Here is a 25,875-nt window from a genome sequence, read left to right on the forward strand (position 1 = left end):
ACCTCTGGAAACGTCACAGACAATTCTTCCCTCAGAAGTTTGGAGGGGTACTTCCTTGAACTGGAGTGATGGATTGTTTCGCAGCCTTTGTTTCTCCTCATTGTTGGGTTTCAAATATGGTCGTGAAATTGATGAGGTTCAATGCATCCCGAGCGTTTACGTCAACTTGGGAAAGTGCATCTGCTGCAGAGTTGTGTTTGCTACTGATGTGCCTCAGGTCTTCGTGAACTGGGAGATGAAATCAAGACGTCGTACTTCTCTTGAAGAGTGATGATCAGGTCCTTACTTGAAAGCATAGGTCAATGGCTTGTGGTCTGTATAGATAGAGAATGTCCTTCCTTCCAGCACATGCTGAAAGTGTTTGACACCCAAATAGGCTGCGAGAAGTGCTCTCCCAAATGTGCTGTATCTGGTCTCCGCAGGTTGAACACATTTTGACAAAAAGGAGAGTGGTTGCCCGACGTCATCTCCGTTCTTCTGCTCAACTCCTAACCTCACAACCGGGGCATCGACTAAGAGGCACAGTGGTGCCTCAGCCTTGGGATGAACAAGATGATGAGGTCTCAGCGAACCTCACCTTCATCTCTTTGAAGTAAGACATTTATTTTTCATCAAGGGTGATAGGCTGATTTTTAGCTCACCTGGAATGTAATTCTGGGGAGCGTATGGGATGGCACGTTATCCGTCCATCCACAAACACTTGCAACTTCTTCTCTGAAACTACACTGACAATTTTGATGAATCTTGACCACAACCTTCATCACCCGGTATGCACCAAAGTTTGTTTACAGCATTAAAAAAATACCGAGCCCGAAGAGGGTCTACAAGAGGTTGCCCTCCAAAAGAGGTATTTGTTGATGAAGGTTGTGGTTGAGTTTCATCAAAATTGGGTGTATAGTTTCTGAGAAAGGAGTAAATATCTATTTTGGGGAGGTCAACCACAACACCACCCCACCTCCCCGCTCGTAGACCCCTTCAATTGGCGCCAATTTTGATGCGGTCAATAAACTTTGGCACATCAATCGTGATGAAGGTTGTGGTCAAGTTTCATAAAAATTGTGTGTATAGTTTCTGAGAAAAAGCAGTGATGTCCCAAAGTTTATTGACCACATCAAAATCTGCACCAATTGAAGGGAAGGGGTCTATGAGGTTGGGGAGGGGGTTTGACCCCCCAAAACAGGTCGTTGCTCTCTTCTCCGAAACTATACACACAATTTCAACGAAATTGACCACAACCTTCATCACCCATGATGTACTAAATTTTTGTTCACGACATGAAAAAAACAAAAAGTCAGGGTCAAAGTGGTTCTCAGGGAGTTGAGTGACTTGCTTTTGATGCAGGTGAGCTTCAGGATGCACGTTCCTATTTTTGTATGTCTGGTTTTATTTTACACAGCACAGGGACACTGGTCGCGATCTTTTTGGATCCGGATTTGACTTTTATTGTACATTTTGAACATATAAATACAACATGGAATCAAATTTTGTTTATCAACAGTGAGCTAAGATATGACCTCTGATAGGATGACCTTGAGGTACCCACACTCGCCTCTAAGGTGTCTCGCCTGGGTTTGAATCCCTCCTCATCTATAACATGTCATCCTCGTGTTTTACAGGCTTGGTGAGTCATTAATGTGTGTGCCGTCCCCACGATGGACGTTAAACTCGGTGTCCTGTCTTCCAACATGAGTTATGGACCCATGGTGTCCTTCACGAAGAGTGGGCGAGCTGTCGCCGACAATGTGGCCCAATCACACATTCTTAATGCACTGTTAATAAACAAACTGTGATTATATGTTGTTTGGAATTGAGAAAGTTTTAAAATGTTTTTATTTTCAATCAAATATGGCTTCTAAACTACATGGCCTATGACATCATAAAATTACACTCCATGTCTCATTGGGTTGAGTCCACGTTTGTGCAGTTTCTTGTTGATCGGATAAGGTTCGTTTTTCTATCCAAGATGGCTGCCAAACCACATGACTTATCACGTTATCATTTTCACACTATATGCAGCAATGGTGTTGGATGATGTTTGTAAAGCTTTACATTGATAACTGAAGCGGTTTCAGAAAAATATATTTTTTAATATCCTCCTTAAATCCAACATGGCACCCACACCGTGTGACGAGGTCACGTGATAAGGTCACGAGGTCACGTAAGTTATAAAAATCGCCATTTTCAAAACCTATCTAGTCTGCCATTCTACAAGATATTCGGCAACTGTTTATTGATTATGATAGTAAAAAATATTATCTTGTATCTAACCAGACAGATTTTTGAATTTCCGTCCCGTTTGGCCGCCACGTAACCTGGAAGATGGTCAAAAACACCTCCCGGTACAAAGAAAACTTTTTACTTCCGATCTTGATGAAATTTGGTATGTGGGTAGAGGTCGATGAGTGATACCCAACGACATTTTTTCCCGGATTCGAGGTCAGGGTCAAGGTCACGAGGTCACGAAAGTTGTGAAAGTTGCCATTTTCAAAACCTATCTAGTCTGTCATTTTAGGAGATATCTGGCAATGGTTCATCGATTATGATAGTAAAAAAACATTATAGAGATGACCATCACCCCCACATGGGGGTAATTTTAAACTTTAACATTCACAGACTAATGAAGACAGCACGCCTAATTTAACGTCCATCCGAGGGATCATGCATCATCTGTGAATTGCCCTATGTGCTAAACATCATCAAATCACTTTAAAATCATTCCAAATCACATTTCTACATTTTGATCACATTTTAAGTACGAATCAAATCGAATTTTGGAAACATTTCTCTCGCGTCATTGCCAACGGCGTGCGCATTTCGACACAATAGTCCCCACCCCCTTTTAATCTGCATATGAATTGAATGGAGGTTCAGTACCCATAAATCTCTTCTAGCGGTATGAACAGCTGCTTTCAAGACCTCAGCTTGCTGGGCTGAGTAATTATAAATGCCGGCGACAGCGAGCCTCTATAGCTAAGCTGAGATTCAAACAGACTCAGTGGATGGAGAGTGTTGGCCTGTACAGGGAGAGAACTCGCGACCTTCGCGTTATCAGCACCAAGCCAAAATGGCCACAAGCCAAAATGGCCTCGAGACTTAACATGTTACCCCAAGACTATCATGCATGCATCATCATCATCATTATTATTATTATTATTATTATTATTATTATTATTATTATTATAACAGGTATTCAAATGATGTTCTGAGGAGACCATCCATTTTTTTATGTATGCAACAGTGTTCAAAGCCAAAATAGCATACAAAGTTATCAAACAGTGACAAAGCCCGAGCTTTGATCCATTTTGACTCCCACAGCTTAACCACAGAACGAGTAGGGGATTCTCACACATGCCATTCATACATCATTTGAAGCAATGCACCTATCTGAGGGATATTTTAATCTGTTCCCAAACTGTTATGCTGAGGTGGTTTTAATTATTTTATTTTATTATATGAATGTCCATTTCTCTTCACGCTTTATTTGTTGCAACATTATTTCTAACAAGACATTCATGTGTGACATCGTCCAGTAATCTTCAGTTCCTTATCGAGCTCACAATCGCTTCCAATTAAGATTTTCACCAAGATTGAATTCACACGCACACACACACACCTCTCGATCCGGTCCCAAAACGCTCTCAATGACATCTGCCCCGCACAATGAATCAGCAACGCGTGAAGAGTCAGTCGTCATCGTTTTTCTCTGGATTCGGTGCGTGCACCTCACCTTTTGCACCTCACCTCACCACCTCACCTAGTGCCCTCAAAGGGCGGAGGAGCTCCTTGTGAGCCAACGGCCATCCATATCTTGTGCCCAACTGTGTCTGTGGACGTCCTCCTGCAGTTGGGTTACTTTTTTATTAGGAGGTTGGAGGCAGGATTTGCACTCCGGCCACCGTAAAACCCTTCATTCCGCAAAACGCACAAACGCAAAAAAAATCTGAAAACCCACTCCGTGGGAGTACCTCCTGTGCAGCTTCCCTTCGCAGGGCAGCTCACCGGATGACGGGATTGGGGCAAAGCCTTCGGGACCCCCAATCTTTGATGAAAGGAGGGAAACCACGGGGTAACCTCCCTGGGTCAGATTGCGGGAGTGTGTGTCGGAGTGGTGCTGAGGTGTCGTCCACCAGATGGAGGTCTCCTTGGGTTAACCTGAGGCGGTCCCTTCGGGTGGGTGCCTGGAATGTCCTATCCCCAAGAGAGGATGATCACCTGTCTCTGTTATCATCTGAGCTCAAGCGTTTGGACAGCGGTATTGCAGCTCTCTCTGAGGTTCGGAGACTGGATTGCGGCGAGATAATGGTGGGTGGTTACACCTACTATTGGTCTGGTTGCTCTGATGGTTACCATACTCAAGGAGTTGCTGTAGCTGTGTCCAATAAGCTGACCCCAATGATAATTGAGGTAACACCGGTCAACGAGCGTATTATGAGACTAAGGATTCGTCACTCCTTAGGTGTCATTTCCCTGGTCTCTGTCTATGCTCCGACTGAGGCGAGTGACCGCACCGTGAAGGACACATTCTACGCCATGCTCGAGTCTGTGGTTGATCAGTGCCCCAGACGAGATACACTTCTAGTCTTGGGGGATTTCAATGCATCGAATGGAACTGAGAGGGATGGTTATGAGACGTGTGTTGGTCCCCATGGGTCAGAGACTACGAATCAGAATAGCACTAAGTTCCTTGACTTTGCAAGAAGTCATGGACTTGGGGTGGCCGGTTCATGGTTTCAGCGTCCACAAGCTCATCGCTGGACTTGGTATTCCAACGCTGGCAGTGTGGCAAAGGAGATTGACCATGTCCTCGTTGACGGTCGCTGGAGGATGATCCAGAACTGCAGGGTCCACCGGAGTGCTCAGTTCCTCAATACTGACCACCGGCTTGTTGTAGCAACTCTAAAGCTGCACCTTAAATCCTGGAGAATGTTACCATCCCAGCCTAGGCTGGATGTTGGCAAGCTCAAGGATGAGAGAGTAGCTGAGGAGTTTGCGAACAGGCTAAGTGGACATTTGGGGTGTCTGGGTGCTTTGGGGGGTCCTGAAGAGTTATGGATTACCTTCAAGACCACAGTCCTTGATGTTGCCAGTGGATGTCTTGGAACTCACCGCAGGGCAAAGAAGAATTTTGTCTCTCAAGGGACACTGGATACCATTTACCAGAGTCGCAGGGCCAGGCTGGATGGCAGAGCTGAGCTGTTCTTGAGCTGAGGCGTAAAACTGTACGTGCACTAAGGGTGGACAAGGAGGCCTATGTGTGAGGAATCTGTGAGGGGGTAGAGCATCATCTGTGGACAGGTGATTCTCGTCCCGCTTACAGGGGAATTCGCGCATTGCGTTCATCCAAGCCCATCCCTCGGAGCACTGCAGTTAGAGCAGAGAGTGGTAGGCACTTGTCAGAGGAGTCTGAAGTGAAGGCCCGCTGGGCCGGTTACTTTGAGCGGTTGTACCAGGCTGATCCACCAGTTATCCAGTTGGACGTCAATGGTGTTACAATTCCTGTTGCTGACCCGCCAATCAATTGTGGTCCACCTTCGCTTGTGGAAACACGGGTTGCGGTGAACCGGTTGAAACAGGGTAAAGCTCCAGGGATCTGTGGCATCCATGCTGAACTTCTCAAGGCTGGTGGAAATGCTGCACTCGTGTCGTTGCATGCAGTTTTGTGCTCTGCCTGGAACACAGGCATCATCCCAACTGATTGGAAGAGGGGTCTTGTTGTCCCTCTCTGGAAAGGGAAGGTTGATCGCCAAGACTGCAACAACTACCGAGGGGTGACGCTGCTCTCAGTGCCAGGCAAGGTCTTTGCTCAGATAATTCTTGATAGGGTTTGCCACCATCTGCTTGAGCACCAGTGTCCAGAGCAGTCAGGCTTTACACCAAAGAGGTCAACCATTGACCGAATCCTTGCTCTGCATGTCCTCACCGAACGCAGATGAGAGTTTCGGCAGGGGCTGCTTGCAGCCTATGTTGATCTCTGTAAAGCGTTCGATTCAGTGAATCGGGATGCCCACTGGAGGATTCTTGGTCTTCGTGGGGTGCCACCAAAACTGATCGATCTGATGTCTGAACTCGACTCTGGTACCGAGAGTGCTGTGAAGTGTGGTGGTACCATCTCTGACTTATTTCCAGTTGTTTCTGGAGTTTGTCAGGGGTGTGTACTGGCCCCACACTTTTCAGCACTTGTATGGACTGGATTTTCGGGAGGATGTGGGAAAGATCAAGCTGCGGTGCATCGTATAGGAATGTCAAGATCTCGAGACCTTGATTTCGCAGATGATGCAGTCATCTTTGCGGAGACTTTAGATATCCTTTTGGGGGCCCTCGAGGTGCTGAATGAGGAGTCGGAGCCGCTGGGATTTCGGTTTTCTTGGGTCAAAACTAAGATCCAGGCTTTCAATGACATCTTGGATGCTGCTGTCCTGTCTGTGTCTGTTTGTGGTGAGGATGTTGAGGTCGTGGAGAGATTCACTTACCTTGGCAGTGATATTCATGTCTCTGCCGGCTGTGAGTTAGAGGTCAATAGACGTCTGAGTCGGGCCTGGGGAGTCATGGATTCACTGGATCATGGGGTGTGGCGCTGCCGGTACCTGTGCGGGAGGACGAAAGTCCGAGTCTTCAGGTTCTTGGTGCTTCCAGTCTTGCTCTATGGATGCGAGACTTGGACTCTGACCAAGGATCTGAGACGGAGACTTAATTCCTTTGGTACCAGGTCTCTTCGGAGAATCCTTGTCAGATTTTGTGTCCAACGAGCGGTTGCTGAGAGAGACTCGGATGAGATTTGTTACCTGCATGGTCCGTGAGCGTCAGTTGCGGCTGTATGGACATGTGGCTCGTTTTCCTGATGCTGATCCTGCTCACCAGATTCTCTCAGTGAGGGAGTCTCGTGAGTGGAGGAGGCCAATGGGCCGACCACGTGCCTCGTCGTTGCAGCATGTTGACCAGCATCTCAAGGAGATGGGGATGGGCCTGGCATCTGCCTGGGGGAAGGCCAGACGGAGGCCCCTGGAGTATAGCAGAAAGTGGACGCAGCGACGCGCTGTTCTGGCACATGCTCCCATACCTGACCTGACCTGACCTCACCTTGTCCAGAGTCTTCACAATCTACGGTGAAGACCAATCTCTATCTCCGTTTTCCGTACTCATGCATTCACATAAGCTTCACAGGTCAAAATACACAATAGAGCACGTTTTATTCCAGTGAAATCTATTGGACTCGCACACGTTCCATTTCAACACTTGCTCAGCACCACATGCAGATCAATGCAAATCAGTGTGCATACAAATCCGTCCAAAGAGGTAACTCCTTACGAATCTGTTGCACCTCCACACAATACAATGCAACAATTTCACAGCAAGCAAACTTCCAGTGAGTACAATGAACAAACCAGAATCCAAACAGGTAACTCAACAAACATTCATCCAACAGCATTTCCCATCTTTCAAACCATTACCAGGTCACAAATACCATATAGTATGCACTTCATAACCTCGATCCACATAACACATAACAATCACACTACACAGCGAGCTGGGTCTCGAACCCCTCTCTTTGCGGAGGTGGTATTCCAACCCCACTCCCTTTGGCCAGAGGGGATTGGCCTTTCCCCAATGCCTCTGCTGTACCCAGTACAGCACCATGAACCGAGTACCAAATTCACTCAAGGTACGGCGAAGACCCGAACTTCCCGTCAAGAGATCCCTGATCTCTATTCAGCCCCGAAGGCTTAATCGGTCTCTGACCGCAAGATCCTCTCAGACCTATCAATAAAAAATCTCTGGCAAGTACTTTCCTTTGTCGATATATGTTACCCGCTAAGAACAGGCCCGCCATCAGGGATGGCATCTCGTTGGCATTTGCCGTCCCTCCGGACCATGGACTACCTCCAGGGATTTAGTACCCCCGTGTCACGGCACCAAATTGTTGTGGAATTTTGTTTAACCGACTCGGTGTAAGTAAAGTCCTACTACTCAATTTGTAATAAACAATTAATTCACTGTCCACAACGGAAAGTACATTTGATCAGATAACCTTTATTAACATGGTACCATGGAATCCAAACCACTGAGATAGTATACATCCACAATGATTTGCACTAAGCTAAGATTACATTTCCTGGCATTTATATGCTTTTGTGGGAGTGGAGGGGGCTGAAAAGCATTAGGCAAAAGAACTCCAACTGGAATACGTGTCCACTAGGTGGAAAGCGAATGACATAATTATGGCAAAAGTTGCAGCGTTATCAACCAGGTCACCTTGTTCCAGAGCAAGACATTCCTTTTATCAACATTTAGGTCAAAAGACTTGGGTAAAGGGAAGCATAACTGACAGCCAATTCGACTTATAGCATAAAAATTAAATTTATAAAGCACCAGCAACAATTATAATTGAGAGTACATTAATATAATTATTTTCTTCCACAGTGTCCATCCGAGTGAAGTAGTCCAGTCAAAATAAGGTTGGAGGTCGCACTAATTGCAAGAAAAATGAAACCACTTTTATTTGTCTTCTTTAAGTACATGTAATAACATATTAAAAATTCCAAGAAGTTCCTGGTGTAGAACATAGATTTCTGGCGGTGTCCAAAATCTGGCATATATAGGGACCTGGTGAAATATTTATTGTTTAGGTCACATTTGATATTTAAATGTCCTTTAAACCATGCCCATGGTCAAACTGAGGACCAGTCTGCCCCCCCCCCACCCCACACACGCACATAGGTGGGGCCTAATTTAGATAAGGATACCTTTTCCTTACTCGTCATTGTTGCAAACATTAAAAAGTATCATCAGTCATCTTGTTACCTCGGTCACTCATGTTCTCACATACACCTCTGCATTCCCCACATGCTGGATTACAGGGCAGTCCTTGTTGCCGACACCCGCAGTGCTTGGTTTGGCAGCCAGATTTGCAGCGGCATCTAACTACTTTTCGCAGTTCTTCTGGTGCGAAATATAAGTCACTTGCCACTGGAAATAATGTTTCTCCTTGCACCCTCCAACCCCATGTCTCTTAATTAAGTTCTTCTCCTTTCCATGTCTGCACCTGATGATATATGCGCAAGGAGTGATACTTGGCAGCTGCCCGAGTTGGAGGTAGGGATTTTGGGTGGACCACTTGTTTTTTGGTGGCCAGAAGTTCAAGGTACTTTTGATGGCGAAGTATGTCCAAGTTCCTTGTGACCCTGGGATTTGCTTTGTATATGCACATCAGAGCTTTTTCACCTGCTTCTGCAATTCCTTCGTTTGATCTTCCCGGATCGTTGAAAACTTGAGCTGCCTTGACAAAAGATGGGCTGTTCTTTGCCAATGAAAGAACTACAGCTTTTCTATGACCAAACAACCTTGAAGTAGTATCACATCTGAGAACAGCATGAAGAAACAAGATGTTTCTGCAAACTTTCTCACCTGGAGTCTTTTTCAGCTTCTTGATATCAAGGTATCTGATGGGAGAACCTGCTTTAGCCTGGGGCTGGAAGTATATATTCTTGTGCTTCTTAGTTGTGTAATGGATAAGCAAAACCAGGAGATCTGTGTCGCTGCCAACCAGTATGGTCCGACCTTTCTTGGCCACCACCAATGCCGTCTTCACTATCAAAAGATCAGCATCTCCTTTTGCATGATGAACATCACAGCCAGCCATTTCAAGATGCTTTCCAAGGAGATTTATGAAACGTTGCTTATTTTCTTTGTTTGACAGGAATTCATCCTTTTTCATTTGAAGAGGCATGCTTTCATGAAACTGAACTCCTTGGGCCTGCTTGGTACCAATGTGTCTTCTGTGAGTCTCATCCTTTAGAGTTGGACCACTCTGGTAACCATCAAACACTATGACTGGGTTTCCATACCTCTTGACATGAGCAACATAATTTTGGCAGATAGCATTGTATCTCTTCCTGGTTTCCCATGGTATCTTGTGCAGAAGAGCTCCACCATCAAGGACAAATTGGAATGTTGCAATCTCCATGTGCGTCTGTTCATCAGAAGGATCCCCAGCAAGGTCCCATAGAGCATTAGCAAGCGCTGGCTTATTAGCTTTCAAGAGTTTGTTCATTTTTTCAAACAGAGCAGGGGGATAGCCACAGAGTTAATAGCCAAATGCATCCTGAATACTTTCCTTCTGTGTGCTGACCATCACAAGCCTCTGAAACAGGAGAAGAGGATCAATGCTAACATCCTCACCATCGATGGAGATTTTGGACTTCGAATCCATTGCGACTGCCTGGTCTTTCTTCTTAAATGTGAACTTCAAAACTTGTTTTCCCTCCATGTCCCCTAAGATTTTACTGCCAATATCCTCTGCTCTGTCGACATTCACATTGTCTGTTGCAATAACACCATTTACTATATTTCTGAGAGTTTCAGCATTTCCGAAAGGAGACTTGTCCTCAATGAATGTGAGTAGATTGTTCACATCATTGGCATAATTGATCCCTCTTCTTACGTGCTATGGAAAGGTCATTACGTTGCTCCTCGTTGCATGTATGCACCTATCTCTCATAGTTTTGGAGATAAAAAATTAGGGAAAAGTGGCTTTCCGGCCGACCTGCTAACCACTGGCAATGGGTGATCCAAGATGGCGGAATTGGCTTCAAGATCGTAACGCCACACCACCTCCATACTCTTATTCCTCCAAGGTTTACACGATATTTTCCTGAGAGAATGCCTCAGAAAACATGGGAATAGACACCAAGTTGAATGGAATAGGGGAAGAAATGGCCAAATTACACAGTTTTTTTTAATACCGCATACTTGCCTGAAAAAAGATTAAAAAGTCGCAATCATCCTAAAAATTATGTTCCATACCTTCATTTACTTGGAATATTTAGTCCTTGATGAGGATGAGCTAAAGGAACATAAAACAAGTGGTGTCATTTTTCTTGCAATTAGTGTGAGGTTTGCCCCCATTTTGGCTTATTTTGACTGGACTAAAGGTGCAATCATTACTACAACTCTATGCCTCTGACACAAAGCATGATGACAGTTTAAAGTTGGATCAGGAAATTAGCCCACACTTGACAACTCAATAGCGAGTATGTGAACCCCGAGCTAACCTGTCAGCACCTAAACTCTATAAAATGGAAAAAACATGCAATCATTTATTGAATGATCAAAAGGCTTTTCTTGCCAACAATAAATCAAACGTGGAACACAGTATATTGTTGTGGGAGCAGGAAAACAGTTTGAGAAGAATGACTCAAACAGGCTCTTTATCAAATGTTCACCAGAAGTCAATCATCAGTGGAAACTGTACAATTCCATTCACAATCAGAGTGTGCACAAGATGGTGAGGCAATGGATCAGAGATTCACCATTTCAATGGAAAAGGGTGACTTCAAAAATGAGGAGTTTGGGGAGATCGTGTATCCAGAGGGTTGATGTTGTGATGAATTCGGTATCTGTCAAATGCACGAGACAATTATTATTAATTGCAAAGATTTTGGTGTTAAATATGTACACACACATATGTATATATATATAAAAATAATATATATTATTATATATATCATGCTCAAAACATCCTCTTCTTTCTAGCTTATTTTACAACCCTTTGTTTTCAGGAATTTCAGGAAAACATTCCATGTGATCAGTAACATCTTCAGGCAGTACACCTCAAATCACTTGTGAACTACCTCATTCCAATCACTTTTTTAACCCTCTTCATGTAACAGTTCAAGCATTATGGAGCGATGTCAGCATGAATTGGACATAAAAATAGCAATCGGTTGTGGTGTGTGGAAAACTTGAAAATAGACAGCTCTCCTCCTTACCGGTAACTGATGAGTGTGCCAGCATTTTCCAAGGCTCTTCCTCCACCACTGAAAGCAGACAGGTCAACCAAAAGCCATTGAGTTGTATCATTTGAAATTTGGTTGTCAACATAGATGTGACGTGCAGATGAGTCGGTCCACTTTTTTCTGAGGAAACAGACTGAAGCCAGGTTGACCGAGCTACGCAGATCCGGATATCAGTGGGGTAAAAATCGTAAACTGTTCAGCCTGGCGGAGGTATGCGCTCTACCAAGTGTTGTTCTCGTTTAACATTGTGAATTAAACCGTGTGGTGTTTGACAACCATGGCATCATGTTTTGTGGATAATTTGTTGCTTGGAGTGGATGTTGTCTCTCAAGTGAACATAAGCCTTTGAAGATTCCATGGCCGTAAGTGTTGTTTGTTTGGGGCATGCTACATATTCTTAGAGCATTCTGTAGTCTCAGAGTTTTGTGGTTCTTGCATGACGTTTTTTGGCCTGGGAAACTACTGTAGCCCGAGACATTTTTGCAGTCTAGGAAACTATTTTTCAGTTCCGAGCAGGATCTGTAGCCCTTTTGTTTTGAGTCTGTGTGGTGTTTTTCATCACTGCCTTGTTCTGTGGTTCTGGAATAATCCATTGCCTTGGAATAGCTGCACAAAATGTGCTTCAGCCTTGAAGGATTGCTTTGCCTCAGGAGGTGTTGTTTTTTTATGGGGATGTATTTTGATGGAACTTTCTGTCGTCCCAGAGTGTTTTAAATTTCTCATCGATTGTTTCATCTGGAGCAGAACTGGAGCTTGAGAGTGCTCCCTGTTCTGAGAGCAGTCTGAAGCCCTGTGGCATTGTGTCTCTCTGAAGCCTTCTGTGGTTTCAAAGTATTTTCTAATTTTTGAGCATTTGTTTGGCTGGAGAGGAACTACAGCCAGAATCTTTTCTGTGGTCAGGGCATTGCCACTGTGATGCACAGGTTCTGTACCTGTGAAGTGTTTGGGGGCCACAGCGTGTTTTGTGGCCTTGGTATGTCTTGGAGCTCTTGATTTTTCTGTTGCTGTACCATTTTTGGATTTTCGAGAACTTAATTTGGCCTCAGAAGATTTCATGGCCTCAGGATGTGTTGTCGACTGGGGGTGTTGTATCACTGACAGCTGTGTGACCTGTGCTGAATGTTTTTCTTTCACAGGGGATTGTGCAGTCTGGTCCATGCATTTTGGGTCTCTTAAATAGTCTGTGTCTTCAAAGCATTTTTTTTCGTCCAGTGGTGTTTTCTGAGACCAGACCATTTTGTGGTTTTTGAGACTTCCAAATTTTGTGGTTGCACAGCTCGAGAAGGATATGTGGTGTTGCTGAGATTTTCCGCTCGATGTTGCCTTAAAGGTTGAGGTTTTGTGAGCTGACTGTTTCCAGCCAAACACTGTCCAGAAATGCAACTGCTTCCTGGGCCTTCATCAAAGCACATAGTCTTGCTGCTTTTCTTTTTGAGGTACACAGCATTCCATGACCCCTCTCATCTCCTTTCATGCTGACGTTCCTCAAACTCATCAAAGGCCTTTATCAAGCATTCTACTGTATTTGGGTGGCGCAGATGTGGAAGTTTATGCTCTACGGATGGTGAGTCCTCCCAACAACTCTGAGTTTTCTCGCTTTTTTCTCAGTGAAATAGCCTCATGCCCATCATGGATTTTGGAAGTTGAGGAGCAAGAGGAACTGGGAGATTCTCAATGAGTTATTTTCTACTCTGCACTGCCAATCGATTCATTTTCCGAAGTTACTGTGTTGTTACAGTGAAGCTTGGTCTGCTCCTGTGGAGGAAACAAAAAGTAGATGTTTTATAAAAAACAAAAACTCGGTGTTAAATCACTAAATCATTAATTTTCTTACATTGTCCTTTTCATTGAAAAATATAATCTCAAACCTGTTTTAGAAGAAAGAATAGGTTATGGAAAGACAAAAAATAAGGCAAGTATAAAAAGATGTAATCTAATACAGATTAAAACCATCACTCATGAAGATTTCAAATCTTAGAATTCCACCAGTTGCACAGCATTTTCAAGCATTTTAGCTCGAAAGAGTAAATAATTGGTACATATTTCGAAATATTAATCAGAAATTCCATCCATTGGCATCCATAGATAAATTATCTGGTTTTTTGACAATACAATGGCTGGTCCAAGTTAGAGTACCTATATATAGAGAGTAGCGACAACTCAGCTATAGGCGCCATTTTGTTTCACTCTGGATAACGCGCGGTGCGTGCGCTACCGCCGTAGCAGCAGCATGAATGAAGCAATACATCAGGAGGGTGGGATACATCACTGGACATATATATTTATTCTCATGTTTTACTCGGCCAAAGATCTTGATTATAGAATCAATGGGGTTGAAAGTGATAAAATGTTAAAATGCATGTACTCATTACACGGGAAACTCAGAGTAAGTTTGCCAGAGAACGAGACATTTGGGAGAAACTCGGCCTGTGTAGGCTTATGACATGAAGTCGAGCCAAATAAAAATCTCGAGTCCATAGGCCTAAGTTGGGGCCTCAATTTGATCCATACCTGCCCCTACCCATCCCTCCCCACCTCACCCATCTTTACTTTTTTCATCTCACCACATTATCATCTCACCCATAACAAACAAAAACAACAAACACCGATACCTACATGTAATTTATCATCATAGTTACCACCCAACACGCTCTCAAACACACCAAAAAGTGACTATGCCAAAATGATTGTATCAGATTTCAAAAGTATCTTAACAATCGAAATGACCCTTTTTTATGGGCAAAGAATAGTTAATTGCACAGGCCTGCTATGCAATTATTGGATGAATCTATGAAGCACGTTCATGTCAAAATGCTTATGTTAAGTATTCAACTGGTACAATCTTGTGAAGAAACAGTCCATGAAAAATCGCAGTAGGTTTGACTTGCTATTTTATTTCTGTCAACAGTGTTCCATCAATTTGCAAGATGATGAACGATAAAGAAATGCTTCAAATTATAAGTACAGGTAACTCTGCTTAACTTGAATCTCTTGGGACCACAGAAATCTGTTCGACGTAGAACAAATCTGCCTCACAGAAGGTAAATAACACGTCTTGCATAATACGGTTTCAAAATTTGTTTAAACTTGTGCGATTATTCGACTTAATAAGGCTGACTTACATGCATGCAGAGTTACCTGTATTGTTCATACACTGCAGGCATTTTCAAATTCAAGTGTATAAATACGTAATATCATGATTAGTTATATATTAGTGTTTACAGCAAAATTAATTTTGGTGAAATATTAACAACTTGACAGCAAGTTTTCAAGACAATACTACATGATTGATGATTCTGAACAAAAATGGAAATACACCAAATGAAAGTATGAAGGTCAGAGATTGTAGGCTAGATTTTTTTTATGAAACCCCATCTAATGTGTTGCCATGGTAACCAAATAAACAGACAATTCATTACAAATTGTGTATTTTCATAAGAATGTGCAATTAAGTGATAAATATGTAAATTAATTGGGTTGCTAAATAATGATTGCCCATATTGTTAGCTTTCCAGATGCCAACATCCCAGACTACCATTGATCCTTACTGGGGTTATGATAATAAATAAGATCAACGGCATGCATAAAGAGGGCCCCCAAATTTAAAGCATTTCATTTTTGGGGCAGGCGTGGGGGCAGTGGTTCTATAGGTAATTTTTTGTTCCAATTTAATCATACAGGCTATAAATCAAATAAATCAATAATAATATCAATTGCTGCTATGATTGATATAATTCTTATTGCAATAATCTTTACCATGGTAACACATTCAACGCATATACAGTAAGACTTATATACCATACATGTCAATGTCCATATGTGTACATTATTTTGCCCTTTTTTTTGGTCTAAAACTTGACTGGTTTTTGGTCAACATAAGAAATAGACAAATACCAAAATTGTTCATCAAATTACTTATCAAAACAACGAATTTTCTCTTCTTTCCATAGATAACAACTTCTAAAAGCTTAGATGTCCTTGAAAGTTTATATGGGTCACATGATGACATGCTTCCAATACCGGGAGCCGTGCCTAAAGGCACTGTCGACGGCTAAAAGCTTAAATGCAGAAATTGAAAACGAAAGAACTTCTTATCTTTGAATCTTATCATTCGTTCACATGCATCTATCTCTAATGTAAATGGATTATAACAAAGGCAACTTCATGTTACACAATACATTGGACAAACCAGCACATTATTCTGAATAAGCATTCGTTTGATTATAAATGAAATAGTTTGAATAACAAAGTTGGCATATTAAATGCATATCTTTTGTTATAAGTTTTCTAAATCATTGTGCCTTGTCACTTCATAGGCCATAGGGTGAGGCCGAAAAAGACGCTTTAAAAGTGGGTTTCGTTCCGAAACTCGGTAAACAAAATATCTGAACAGCATCGTGTAAACAAATAATCAGAGGCTACAGGAAAAAGTTCTCCTAAAACTATCCTGTTGTATTCTGGTATTTTTGGGAAAACGGCGAACTATTTTGTCAATGAGGAGACACGATGTGTACACCTTGCCATGTACGAAATTCGTCCGCGAAAACTCACGTGATGTATGCTATCCATTATCCAATCATAGCGGAAGATAATAAGAAAGCTACTTCTATGTATCCAATCCGAAGATTGCAAAATTTTATTCTTTGCTTTTAAGCTAACTTAAAATGGTCCGGACTTCCCCTTTAAGCAGGATGACTCAATACTACTTCCTTTATTTTACTTCACTTTTGTTGCTAGCTTCCTCATGGCCATGCTCTTACTGCCCAGTTCATCAAACTTCTTCGATGATTCTTTCTTGCGGCTGCTTGTTTTTTTCTTGCAGAAGAAATGTAGCCGCGATGTGATGAATTTACCAAGAAGTTTCTTCTTAATGTTGTGGCACTCAGCAAACTTCACATCTTCTGTGAGCTCTTGCGCTCGTTCAAGAAGCACATCTTTCACATTTTTTTCATCCATGAGCTTGTCTTCAGCTTTGCGAAACATTGCCTCAACAGTCAATATCATCTTGAATGTCTTGTCTGAAACATGAAAGAAGCATCCAGTTCTGAACTCTTTGAGCAAGGAGAGCTGTGCATCAGGATGTACGTATTTGGTTTCTTCAGCTGCCAACTCACTGATGCAAGTATCGCAAGTAATCTCGTTCTTCTTAACACTAGAAACGCAAGCGCCGGCAAGGTTGTAAAGGCTCGCCCGCTCTGCTGGAGGAAGACAACTGACATCGGGATTGTCTGACATAATGATGCCCGAGACTTTAACATCCTCTGGGACCTGCACGTCCTGTTTCAGAAAATCAGCGAGAAATTCACCGTCATCTTGACTGTAACTCCCTGAACGTGGCAGTGTAAGGAACTGGGCTGAACTTATGAGTTTCAGGGCAAACTTGAATTCTAGTGGGGATGGAATCGGCTTCCTCAGACGAACGACAGAAAACAGATTTTCTAAACAATCTTGCGTCAGTCTACTGGTAAGAAGGTACTTGTGACCCGCATCCAGAAGGTCCTCGGCCAAGGTAAGAACTGATGTAGTACTCAAGATGACCCCAGTTTGACATGGTTTCCAGTCACCTTTACCTATCTTTATCCCCTTGAACAAAGCTATGACATCATGAAGGAATGACCGAGTTTCCCTGTATTTATCTGGCTTCTTCTTGCTAAGAGCCATTACAGGATGACGGCTTGTCATAATCTCGAACCAGTGATTCATCATTTCAATGAACCAAGCTGCAGTACAATGCTCTGCACCTCTGCTGTCTTTGTCTGCAAGGTAGATGAGGGCACTGCTCACATCATGGCTGATCACGTGTGTTGCGTTGGACACTTTCATTTTCTCGAAATGAGAAGGTGCAAGTTTGGCCTTGGTAAGCTTTGGTGCCAGCTTCAACTCATGGTGCTCTTGGAAGCATGCAAGGTCTCGAAGGGGGTAATCACTTACAATGTCTGAGCAAAGCTGATGGCGCTCTACAGTGTCTTTGGACAGAACAAAATTCTGCCCACTTACTAGAGCTGACTTGATGTTCTTGAACAGATGAGGAACATCGGCCAGAAAGTACAGCCATCCTTCTGTTTCACATGGGTGTGGGATTCTGTGAACCGTCTTACAATGCTTACCGCATATTATCCCAAAGGACTTCCACATAGCCCGATTGGCGCTACCCATATCACTTGTTACTGCTTGCACATTCAGGCCGATGTCTGATGCATGACTGATGATGTCCAAAATGATGTCCTTGAAGACGGTTCCATCTGTTGAGCCACTTGTAAAATGATAACCGACTGTTTGCTTCCAGCGAGAAGTAACTCCTCCAAGCATAAATACCAGCGCATGGTCAGCACTGCCAAAGTGTCTTGGCAATGTCACATCACCTACAAGCTCACCACTACTGACATCATACTCAACCTTTTGTGTTAGTGACATCTCGTCTAGTGTAAGACAGCAAAGTCGTTCTTCCTTAGTCAGACCATCAACTTTCAGCTTGAGCAATTCAAAGACATGCGTCAATACACCTGGCTGAAAAGAAATATTCTGCAACCTCCTCTGAAGCGTACGTTCCGATGGTAGTGGGTAACCCTGCTTCAATAGCACTTTATAGCCTGAAGATCCACATGAAAATCTTAGCAGTAAAGCCTTTCTCACTGTCGTTGGTGACCACTGTACCCCATTCATGGAGCGTCTCGACATAGCGTGTAGCTGGTCTTTTCCGAAGATTCTTGCTGTTCGTGATTCTTGCTTGAGTTTTGCTTTTTGAATTGCCTGATACCGTTTCTTTGTCTGACGAAGTTGAGCCTTCAATGCCTTAATCTTCCTTTGCATTTTGATTCTGGGTTTAGATGTACTTGGTGGAACACTCGTTGTTGGTCCACTGTTTTCGTCTTCTGTGGCAGTGTCTTCAACTGAAAAAAAAATGACAAAGGAAAGAAAACAAAATATCTAATTTGTACCCTTCATCTTGAGAAAAACATATGCAAGTTATATTATCCGTTTTCTAAATCACAATGGTAACACGATGAATCAGTCTACATACCGTAAATCCCAGTGTGTAAACCGCCCCCTGTGTATAAACCGCACCCCAACTTTTGACTTAAAAAAAAATGTGGGTAAACGGGTTGTGTCAGTGAAAATGTACCATGGAATATAAGAAGACTATTTGTGGAAAAATCTGCATATCGAACTTGTAGATTACAACACACACTACCATTGCGCAAATTTTTGCGGTGATTGCGCGATTCGCGGCCGAGGGGGGAAGGCTTTAAGCTCCCACCCCCCCACCCCCACACACACAATTTTATTAACTACCAAAACACCAAAGTCTTTTTAGGGTTAAATAACTACAGACTTAGTTCAAAGAAAATGATTCATAACTTCAGTTTACATCCCTGAACTTGAAGTTGATGTTGTTTTGTCTGCTGGGTTAACAGAGTACGCATGGTCTAAAGCAATGCATGATTTCTTGGTAGCACTAGCAGTATTTGGTGTACAGGAAAGGCGTTTTATAGGCCTCCTGGGTTTTGGCACACTGCGATGACAGAATATGGTTGGTACTGCCTGCCACTTCAGTTTTTTCTTCCCATCTACTCTCTTGTTTTCAAACTGGGACTCATCAAAGTGAACCTGCAGAAGAAAAGATACAATATTTCGAATCTTGAATATTTCTTAGTCCTAATAATAAATTATAGAAGTAGAAAACATTATTATAACAAAATAGAATAGTTCTCAAAATTCATTTCTAAGATCTAGTTTACACATTTCATCATTGTATGCTACTCTCTACTATGCTGCTAGATTAGAAAAATAACTGTATTCTAACTTAAGATTGGTACTTGTCGAGCCACGGCATGCACCGTTTTCGCTATACACCAAGATAGTAATGGGCCTATGAAAGTATGAGTGGAAATTTGAAGCCAAATTTGACATTTTGGACCAACTTTGAGTTTGAACCAAAAATAAAAATGCTGCAAAAGTTCTAGATCTACTACTAGTAGATCTAGACTCTATTAGTTTTTGAGACCCACGGCCAGCATTGATGAATGACCTTCAAACACAATTTCACAACATATGAAGGAATGTTTTTTGAATTATTTTTATGTATTACAAAGAATTGGATTTTCATAACAATGTCATAATGATTAATAATAATGGCATTCCAATGAATAAGGTGCGCAGACACAGTCACTTCCTTCATACATACGCTGATATTAATACATGGGACTGATACAGCCCTTCTCTTACCTCACACAAACATGATGAAGAAGTAGGCTTCCATCCCACTCTGCTCACTTTTTGCTCCCATATCTTCCGTCTTTTTGCATCTGTTGGAAACCTATACATCCTGTACCCCTTCTCAGATTTGTTGCTGCACCCAAAGGCGCAACAACCCGTCATTTTGACTAATAAAGTTTCACTCAGTTTCAAACTCGGTCTCTCCGAGCTCACTCGGTGAAGATCTGGATTCTATGCGTAGCTTGGCGCTAGAGTGTGAAACAAAATGGTGCCCATGTGTCACGTGACCATCAAATTCTGGTCCCCCTATGTCGCTACTCTCTATATATAGGTACTCTAGTCCAAGTTTAACCACTACATTAGTATCAAATGTCATATTTCTTCGAAGGAAAAGTGCAAAAATCTTAATTCAGAAAGTTTTCTTGTACCTCTTCTCAGCTTTTTCTGTCGAGTCATTTTGGTCTTATTCAAATGTGTTTGAAAACCATTTTTGTTTGTAACCCTTTTTATGGGTTGCTAAGTCTGCGTTGTTTTTTATTTAGCCAATATAAGGTGGCAGGCCACACACCGTATCATGTTCAGATGAATTTGCTCCTTTGTGGTCCCAGTTGTTCATTGCTGCTGATGTGAAGTTCCCTGGGTCAAAATGGGCTGGCAACTTCATGTCCGCTTCATTTTGGTTGACAGTGAACGTGGCCATGTCATGCTGGTACCGGCGGAGTTCAGTGCAGCTCATGGCCAGCGCCTGTCGATTCAGAGAGGTGACAAAGATTTTGCCACCACGTCCTAGACTGTGGGCAAACTCGGCATTCAATACAGACATTGGTGTTCTTTTTCTGCCAGAATGGTGAATGTAGAACATGTGCTGGAACATGGTCTGTATTTTCCGACATCGCTGGACTGAAAGAGAACCATCTTTGCGTGGCACCTGTTCCTCCTCCTGGTCTACATCATCGACATCTTCCTGCATGTCACTTGTTATTACTTGGTCAGCTGCGGCCCTGTATGTGGCTGGATTGAAATTAAACAAATGGCCATAAAACTGCAGGATGGGCTCTGGGATATTCCTCTGACCAGGCTTGCTTTAAATCTTGGGCATCACAGAAGCAATCATCTAAGTCGTAGTCGTGCAAGCATGCTCTGAATTGAGCTGCTTCGAATTGCATGGGATTCACTGATCAGATACGCTCAGTAAGTACATTTGCCTCATTACCCAGCACATAGAATACCATGAGGCATTTTCTTGCAGAATCTGAGTAAGCAAAGTCTATCAGGTAGTTGAACTGCTTGTAGAGGAGGACTTTCACATCCCTATTCTGGACATTACCTTTACCTCCTAGGCAGCTGTTCATCTGGTCTCGAATAGTAGAAAGTTCATAACCCTTGCCAGCACTCAGACCCATCTCGATCTCGTCAACGATCTCATTCCACACCCGCTGCTTGGCATTGAGTTGTACAGGGGCACTAAGAGTTCTGGAGCGTTCATACTGCTGAATATATTTGCACATGCACTGGTTATGATAATAAATATCAGCCCCATACACAGCATGTTCGTCTTGAAGGTCACAAGTTCGACGGAAAACATCATCCTGGAAGTAGATGGTCACATCTCGGAATATCTTTGCTCGGTTGCTTTTACAGATTCGATATTTGGTGAAGTCACGGTTGACTGACGTGTTGCCACATATGACGCATGTATACTGATAGTACACAGTAGCACGACCAGGTGCCACACAAGCTGGTGTTCGCATGCTGTTTGACTGTGAATGAGTTGTAGTAGGTGTTGGTGACTGGGTTGACGCATCATCACCAGAGGGCACAGATTGCTTCAATGCTTCTTTCTGCTTCTCCTTAAGCTTGGCAATTTTGGTGCTATTTGTGTAGCCCTTGTAGCACGCATTTGTGACATGATAATTGAATAGAGCACCAGGCGTCAACTTCTTCAACCTTGCGAGCACCGCATCTTGTCGTGTCTCACTTGCGGATATAATCTGATCGCACCCATGTTGTGTACACACCAGCTTGTCTTGGGTGTACTCTTGGCAAATAATGCAAAGCTCCTCATCAAACTCAACCGCAGCATCAGTCGCAGCACTAAGATTGACCGCTTCCATCATGATGTTAGTCAGTTCCAATCTGAAATGGAAAGAGATAAAAATATCTTAAAACACATTGACAAATGACAATCACGAATATATCAAAGCTAGTGATGGTAGTAGGTACCTATAGTCCTATAAACATGGTTCGATTCCTTCACTTGACATTGGAATCACTTGATAGAGACTCCATATCAAATTTTTTATTGTTTTAAACGTGTTCTCCAGCTCAAAAAACCTCTATTTAAATTTTTTTGTCAAAATCGCTCAAGAAATGGCCGAGATATGACCAGTATGGTTTCTCGCCCAACGGGCAACATTTGGGGCAAGCTGGGCAAAATCTATAGTGATTTAGAGTGAGAACCCAATTTTTTTTTTTAATCCTAGGACCTATACTACCATATAAAAATGGGGTTTCTCCTATACATATAAATGCATACAACTCAGGCCCAGCCCCTAGAGTACATAGGGTGGCCCCCAATTTTATACAGGAATGAATTTAGGCGGCAGTGCCTGAGTCTTAGCCCAGCAAGAGCCACCTGTTCTTTCCGGGAAAGCATGGGAAGTTTAACTCGAGGTACCACTTCTGGATGCACCGTGTAACAGAATCTACCCTTCGTGCTGGAGTCCCACTGAAATTGCCATTTTTTTCTCGATCTCGTCCTTGGCCAGACTAATAATTTCCGATGGTCCCAGTGAGATTTGGGTGATATTTTCCAATTTTAGGGCATGCTTAGCCACTGGATCACAGGCCTCATTTCCACCAATGCCGACATGAGCAGGCATCCAGCACAGGTCGACCACCAGACCCCTCCACTTCGCAATATTAACCATATGCCAAACTTCCAGCACCAAGTCATTCCTACAACCATCCTGTAAGGATTCCAACTCCTTTAACGCGGAAAGTGAATCAGAGAGGATAACCACACTGAGGGGATTAAACTCAATTATACATTCTAGAGCTCAAACTATGTTAAATAGTTCAGTCGAGAAAACCGAGAGATGATTCTTTCGCAGAAATGCCCTGACCACCCTGAAATCAGGGATGCATATTGCTGCAGCTGTCCTTCCAAGATTAGGTTCTTTGGAGCCATCTGTCTATACATGCAATGATTGACTTCAAATTGAATTGATAAACTCAATAGCCTGATTGCATTTGACCGCAGGATTAGCCGTGTCCGATTTTCCCCAGAGATCCACATGAAGGTGAGGGGGTTCAAGGGTCCAGGGGCCCAAATAGAAATTTTATGATGGGGGTTGACCGGAAGGGAATCCAACCCTATTTCCTTAACAGTCATTTTACATGAAAGGCCGAAAGGTGGGGAAGTGAGGTTCTCGTCAAGCTTTAGATAATCCCAGCAGTTTGCAAATAAGGCTTTACCAGGATAGTTATCTCTGGATGAGGTGGTTCTTGCCCAATATTTCATTTTCAAAAATTCCCAGCGGAGAGACAAGGGCATCTTGCCCGCTTCCACTCGAAGGGCAGAAACAGGAGTGCTGGTTAAATCCCTCAACAGATATGGCCCAAGAGCCCACAAAGGTTTATTTGTGTTTTGTTCGCCAAAAGGTCTGAGAGTTGTTTCCAGAGTGAAAATGTCTGCAGAATTCAAATATGCTGGTCTGATAAAAAATCCACTTGGACAGTTTTCCACAAATTGCGTTTTTATAGGGGTACCCTATAATTTCCCGTGAACGCATTTCGTTTCGTAAACGTTCCGAACAAACTTTATAAGCAATTAATTTTGACTCAAGCCCAATAGCTACACCCAAAAATGAGATATCATGCTAAAGCTTATTGGTGACCGGATTATATGAACTATTCTGTTTCTCAATTTGACTTCAAAAAGTTGGATTAGCCTGATTTCAATGATTAACCCCAATTTTACTTGCCGGCACGTTTTATCATCTTATATTTTTGGTGTATTTTTTTTTCCAATCCTGAAGTTTTCAAGAGGATTATTTACAAAACAAATGTACTATTTTGAAGAACTATCATTCCCCTTTCCTATGCAAAAACAATCACGCAAAACGGGTTCTATTTTGCAGAGTAATGAAAAACAAGGACAAATGTGTCCAAGAGCCGCGTCATAAAGGTTTTGTCTTCACCAGAAGAAGAAGAACGCGGAGCTCTCTTAGAGCCGGCGTCTGCGACGCGGCTAACAATGCTGAGCTCTCTGAGAGCCAGCGTTCGCTATGCGACACTGCTAAAAATACATATTTTGTCTGAATCCAAATGCTATTAAGGCACTTTTTCATTTGTGCAAGTTTAGTAGGATTTTGTTTATTTGTCTATGAATAAGATGATTAGGCCAAATAAAACATGATGTTCCAGATACCATGCTGACCTGTGTCATAAGGAATGATCAAAGACCATATTAGGGGTTTACCCTAAAGTACTTTTTTGGGTGTGGGGGTGGGGCAAGAGGATTATGTATAAGGATAACTTAACTGGGGTCATGTTTCTGAATCTCTTGTTTCAAATGTATGTTTGGACACTGCACAGCCACACAACTCAATACAGGGCATTTAATGACTTTAATATTTGACTTAAGTATAATTTCTAGGTTTTTGTTTCTTTGTTTTTCTTTCATTCGCTTTTTAGCAGAACACATGTTGCATCATGATCTGAAAAGTATAGTGGATGAATGAAGTGGGTCAAAGGATCCAAAGACTTCAGATAGATGTGGTCTCGGGTATTGCCTTGGATGTGTGTTGGTTGATTTATTATTTATCAAGCATTATGGAGCGATGTCAGCATGAATTGGACATAAAAATAGCAATCGGTTGTGGTGTGTGGAAAACTTGAAAATAGACAGCTCTCCTCCTTACCGGTAACTGATGAGTGTGCCAGCATTTTCCAAGGCTCTTCCTCCACTACTGAAAGCAGACAGGTCAACCAAAAGCCATTGAGTTGTATCATTTGAAATTTGGTTGTCAACATAGATGTGACGTGCAGATGAGTCGGTCCACTTTTTTCTGAGGAAACAGACTGAAGCCAGGTTGACCGAGCTACGCAGATCCGGATATCAGTGGGGTAAAATCGTAAACTGTTCAGCCTGGCGGAGGTATGCGCTCTACCAAGTGTTGTTCTCGTTTAACATTGTGAATTAAACCGTGTGGTGTTTGACAACCATGGCTTCATGTTTTGTGGATAATTTGTTGCTTGGAGTGGATGTTGTCTCTCAAGTGAACATAAGCCTTTGAAGATTACATGGCCGTAAATGTTGTTTGTTTGGGGCACGCTACATATTCTTAGAGCATTCTGTAGTCTCAGAGTTTTGTGGTTCTTGCATGACGTTTTTTGGCCTGGGAAACTACTGTAGCCCGAGACATTTTTGCAGTCTAGGAAACTATTTTTCAGTTCCGAGCAGGATCTGTAGCCCTTTTGTTTTGAGTCTGTGTGGTGTTTTTCATCACTGCCTTGTTCTGTGGTTCTGGAATAATCCATTGCCTTGGAATAGCTGCACAAAATGTGCTTCCGCCTTGAAGGATTGCTTTGCCTCAGGAGGTGTTGTTTTTTTATGGGGATGTATTTTGATGGAACTTTCTGTCGTCCCAGAGTGTTTTAAATTTCTCATCGATTGTTTCATCTGGAGCAGAACTGGAGCTTGAGAGTGCTCCCTGTTCTGAGAGCAGTCTGAAGCCCTGTGGCATTGTGTCTCTCTGAAGCCTTCTGTGGTTTCAAAGTATTTTCTAATTTTTGAGCATTTGTTTGGCTGGAGAGGAACTACAGCCAGAATCTTTTCTGTGGTCAGGGCATTGCCACTGTG

At 42.7% G+C, this 25,875-nt stretch overlaps 2 protein-coding genes and 1 pseudogene across 2 annotated transcripts in view; 1 reads left to right on the top strand and 2 right to left on the bottom strand.

Annotated features, from left to right (window-relative positions):
• Positions 1–25,875, top strand: part of LOC147019866 (uncharacterized) — a 254,067-nt gene that overhangs the window by 182,245 nt on the left and 45,947 nt on the right. Inside the window, exon 22 of the mRNA XM_085894648.1 lies at positions 423–592. The gene's annotated coding sequence lies outside the window, so the exon portion shown is untranslated. The remainder of the gene's footprint in view (positions 1–422; positions 593–25,875) is intronic.
• On the bottom strand, positions 8,699–12,763 carry LOC147019868 (uncharacterized). The gene is made up of 2 exons (XM_085894646.1): positions 11,766–12,763; positions 8,699–11,393 (listed from the first exon to the last, which is right to left on the bottom strand). The coding sequence occupies exon 2, from the start codon at positions 10,046–10,048 to the stop codon at positions 9,008–9,010; it is 1,041 nt and encodes a 346-aa protein (XP_085750772.1). The 5' UTR covers positions 10,049–11,393; positions 11,766–12,763; the 3' UTR covers positions 8,699–9,007.
• LOC147019869 (uncharacterized) lies at positions 19,172–22,142 on the bottom strand (annotated as a pseudogene).

The sequence above is a fragment of the Eptatretus burgeri genome, chromosome 9 (assembly GCF_056783735.1).
Source record: "Eptatretus burgeri isolate ZD-2024b chromosome 9, Ebu_testis_v1, whole genome shotgun sequence".
Taxonomy (NCBI): domain Eukaryota; kingdom Metazoa; phylum Chordata; class Myxini; order Myxiniformes; family Myxinidae; genus Eptatretus; species Eptatretus burgeri.

Bases quoted from the DNA above. Each gene is read 5' to 3' on its own strand.
- LOC147019868 (XM_085894646.1), bottom strand. From the start codon at position 10,048: ATGAACAAACTCTTGAAAGCTAATAAGCCAGCGCTTGCTAATGCTCTA.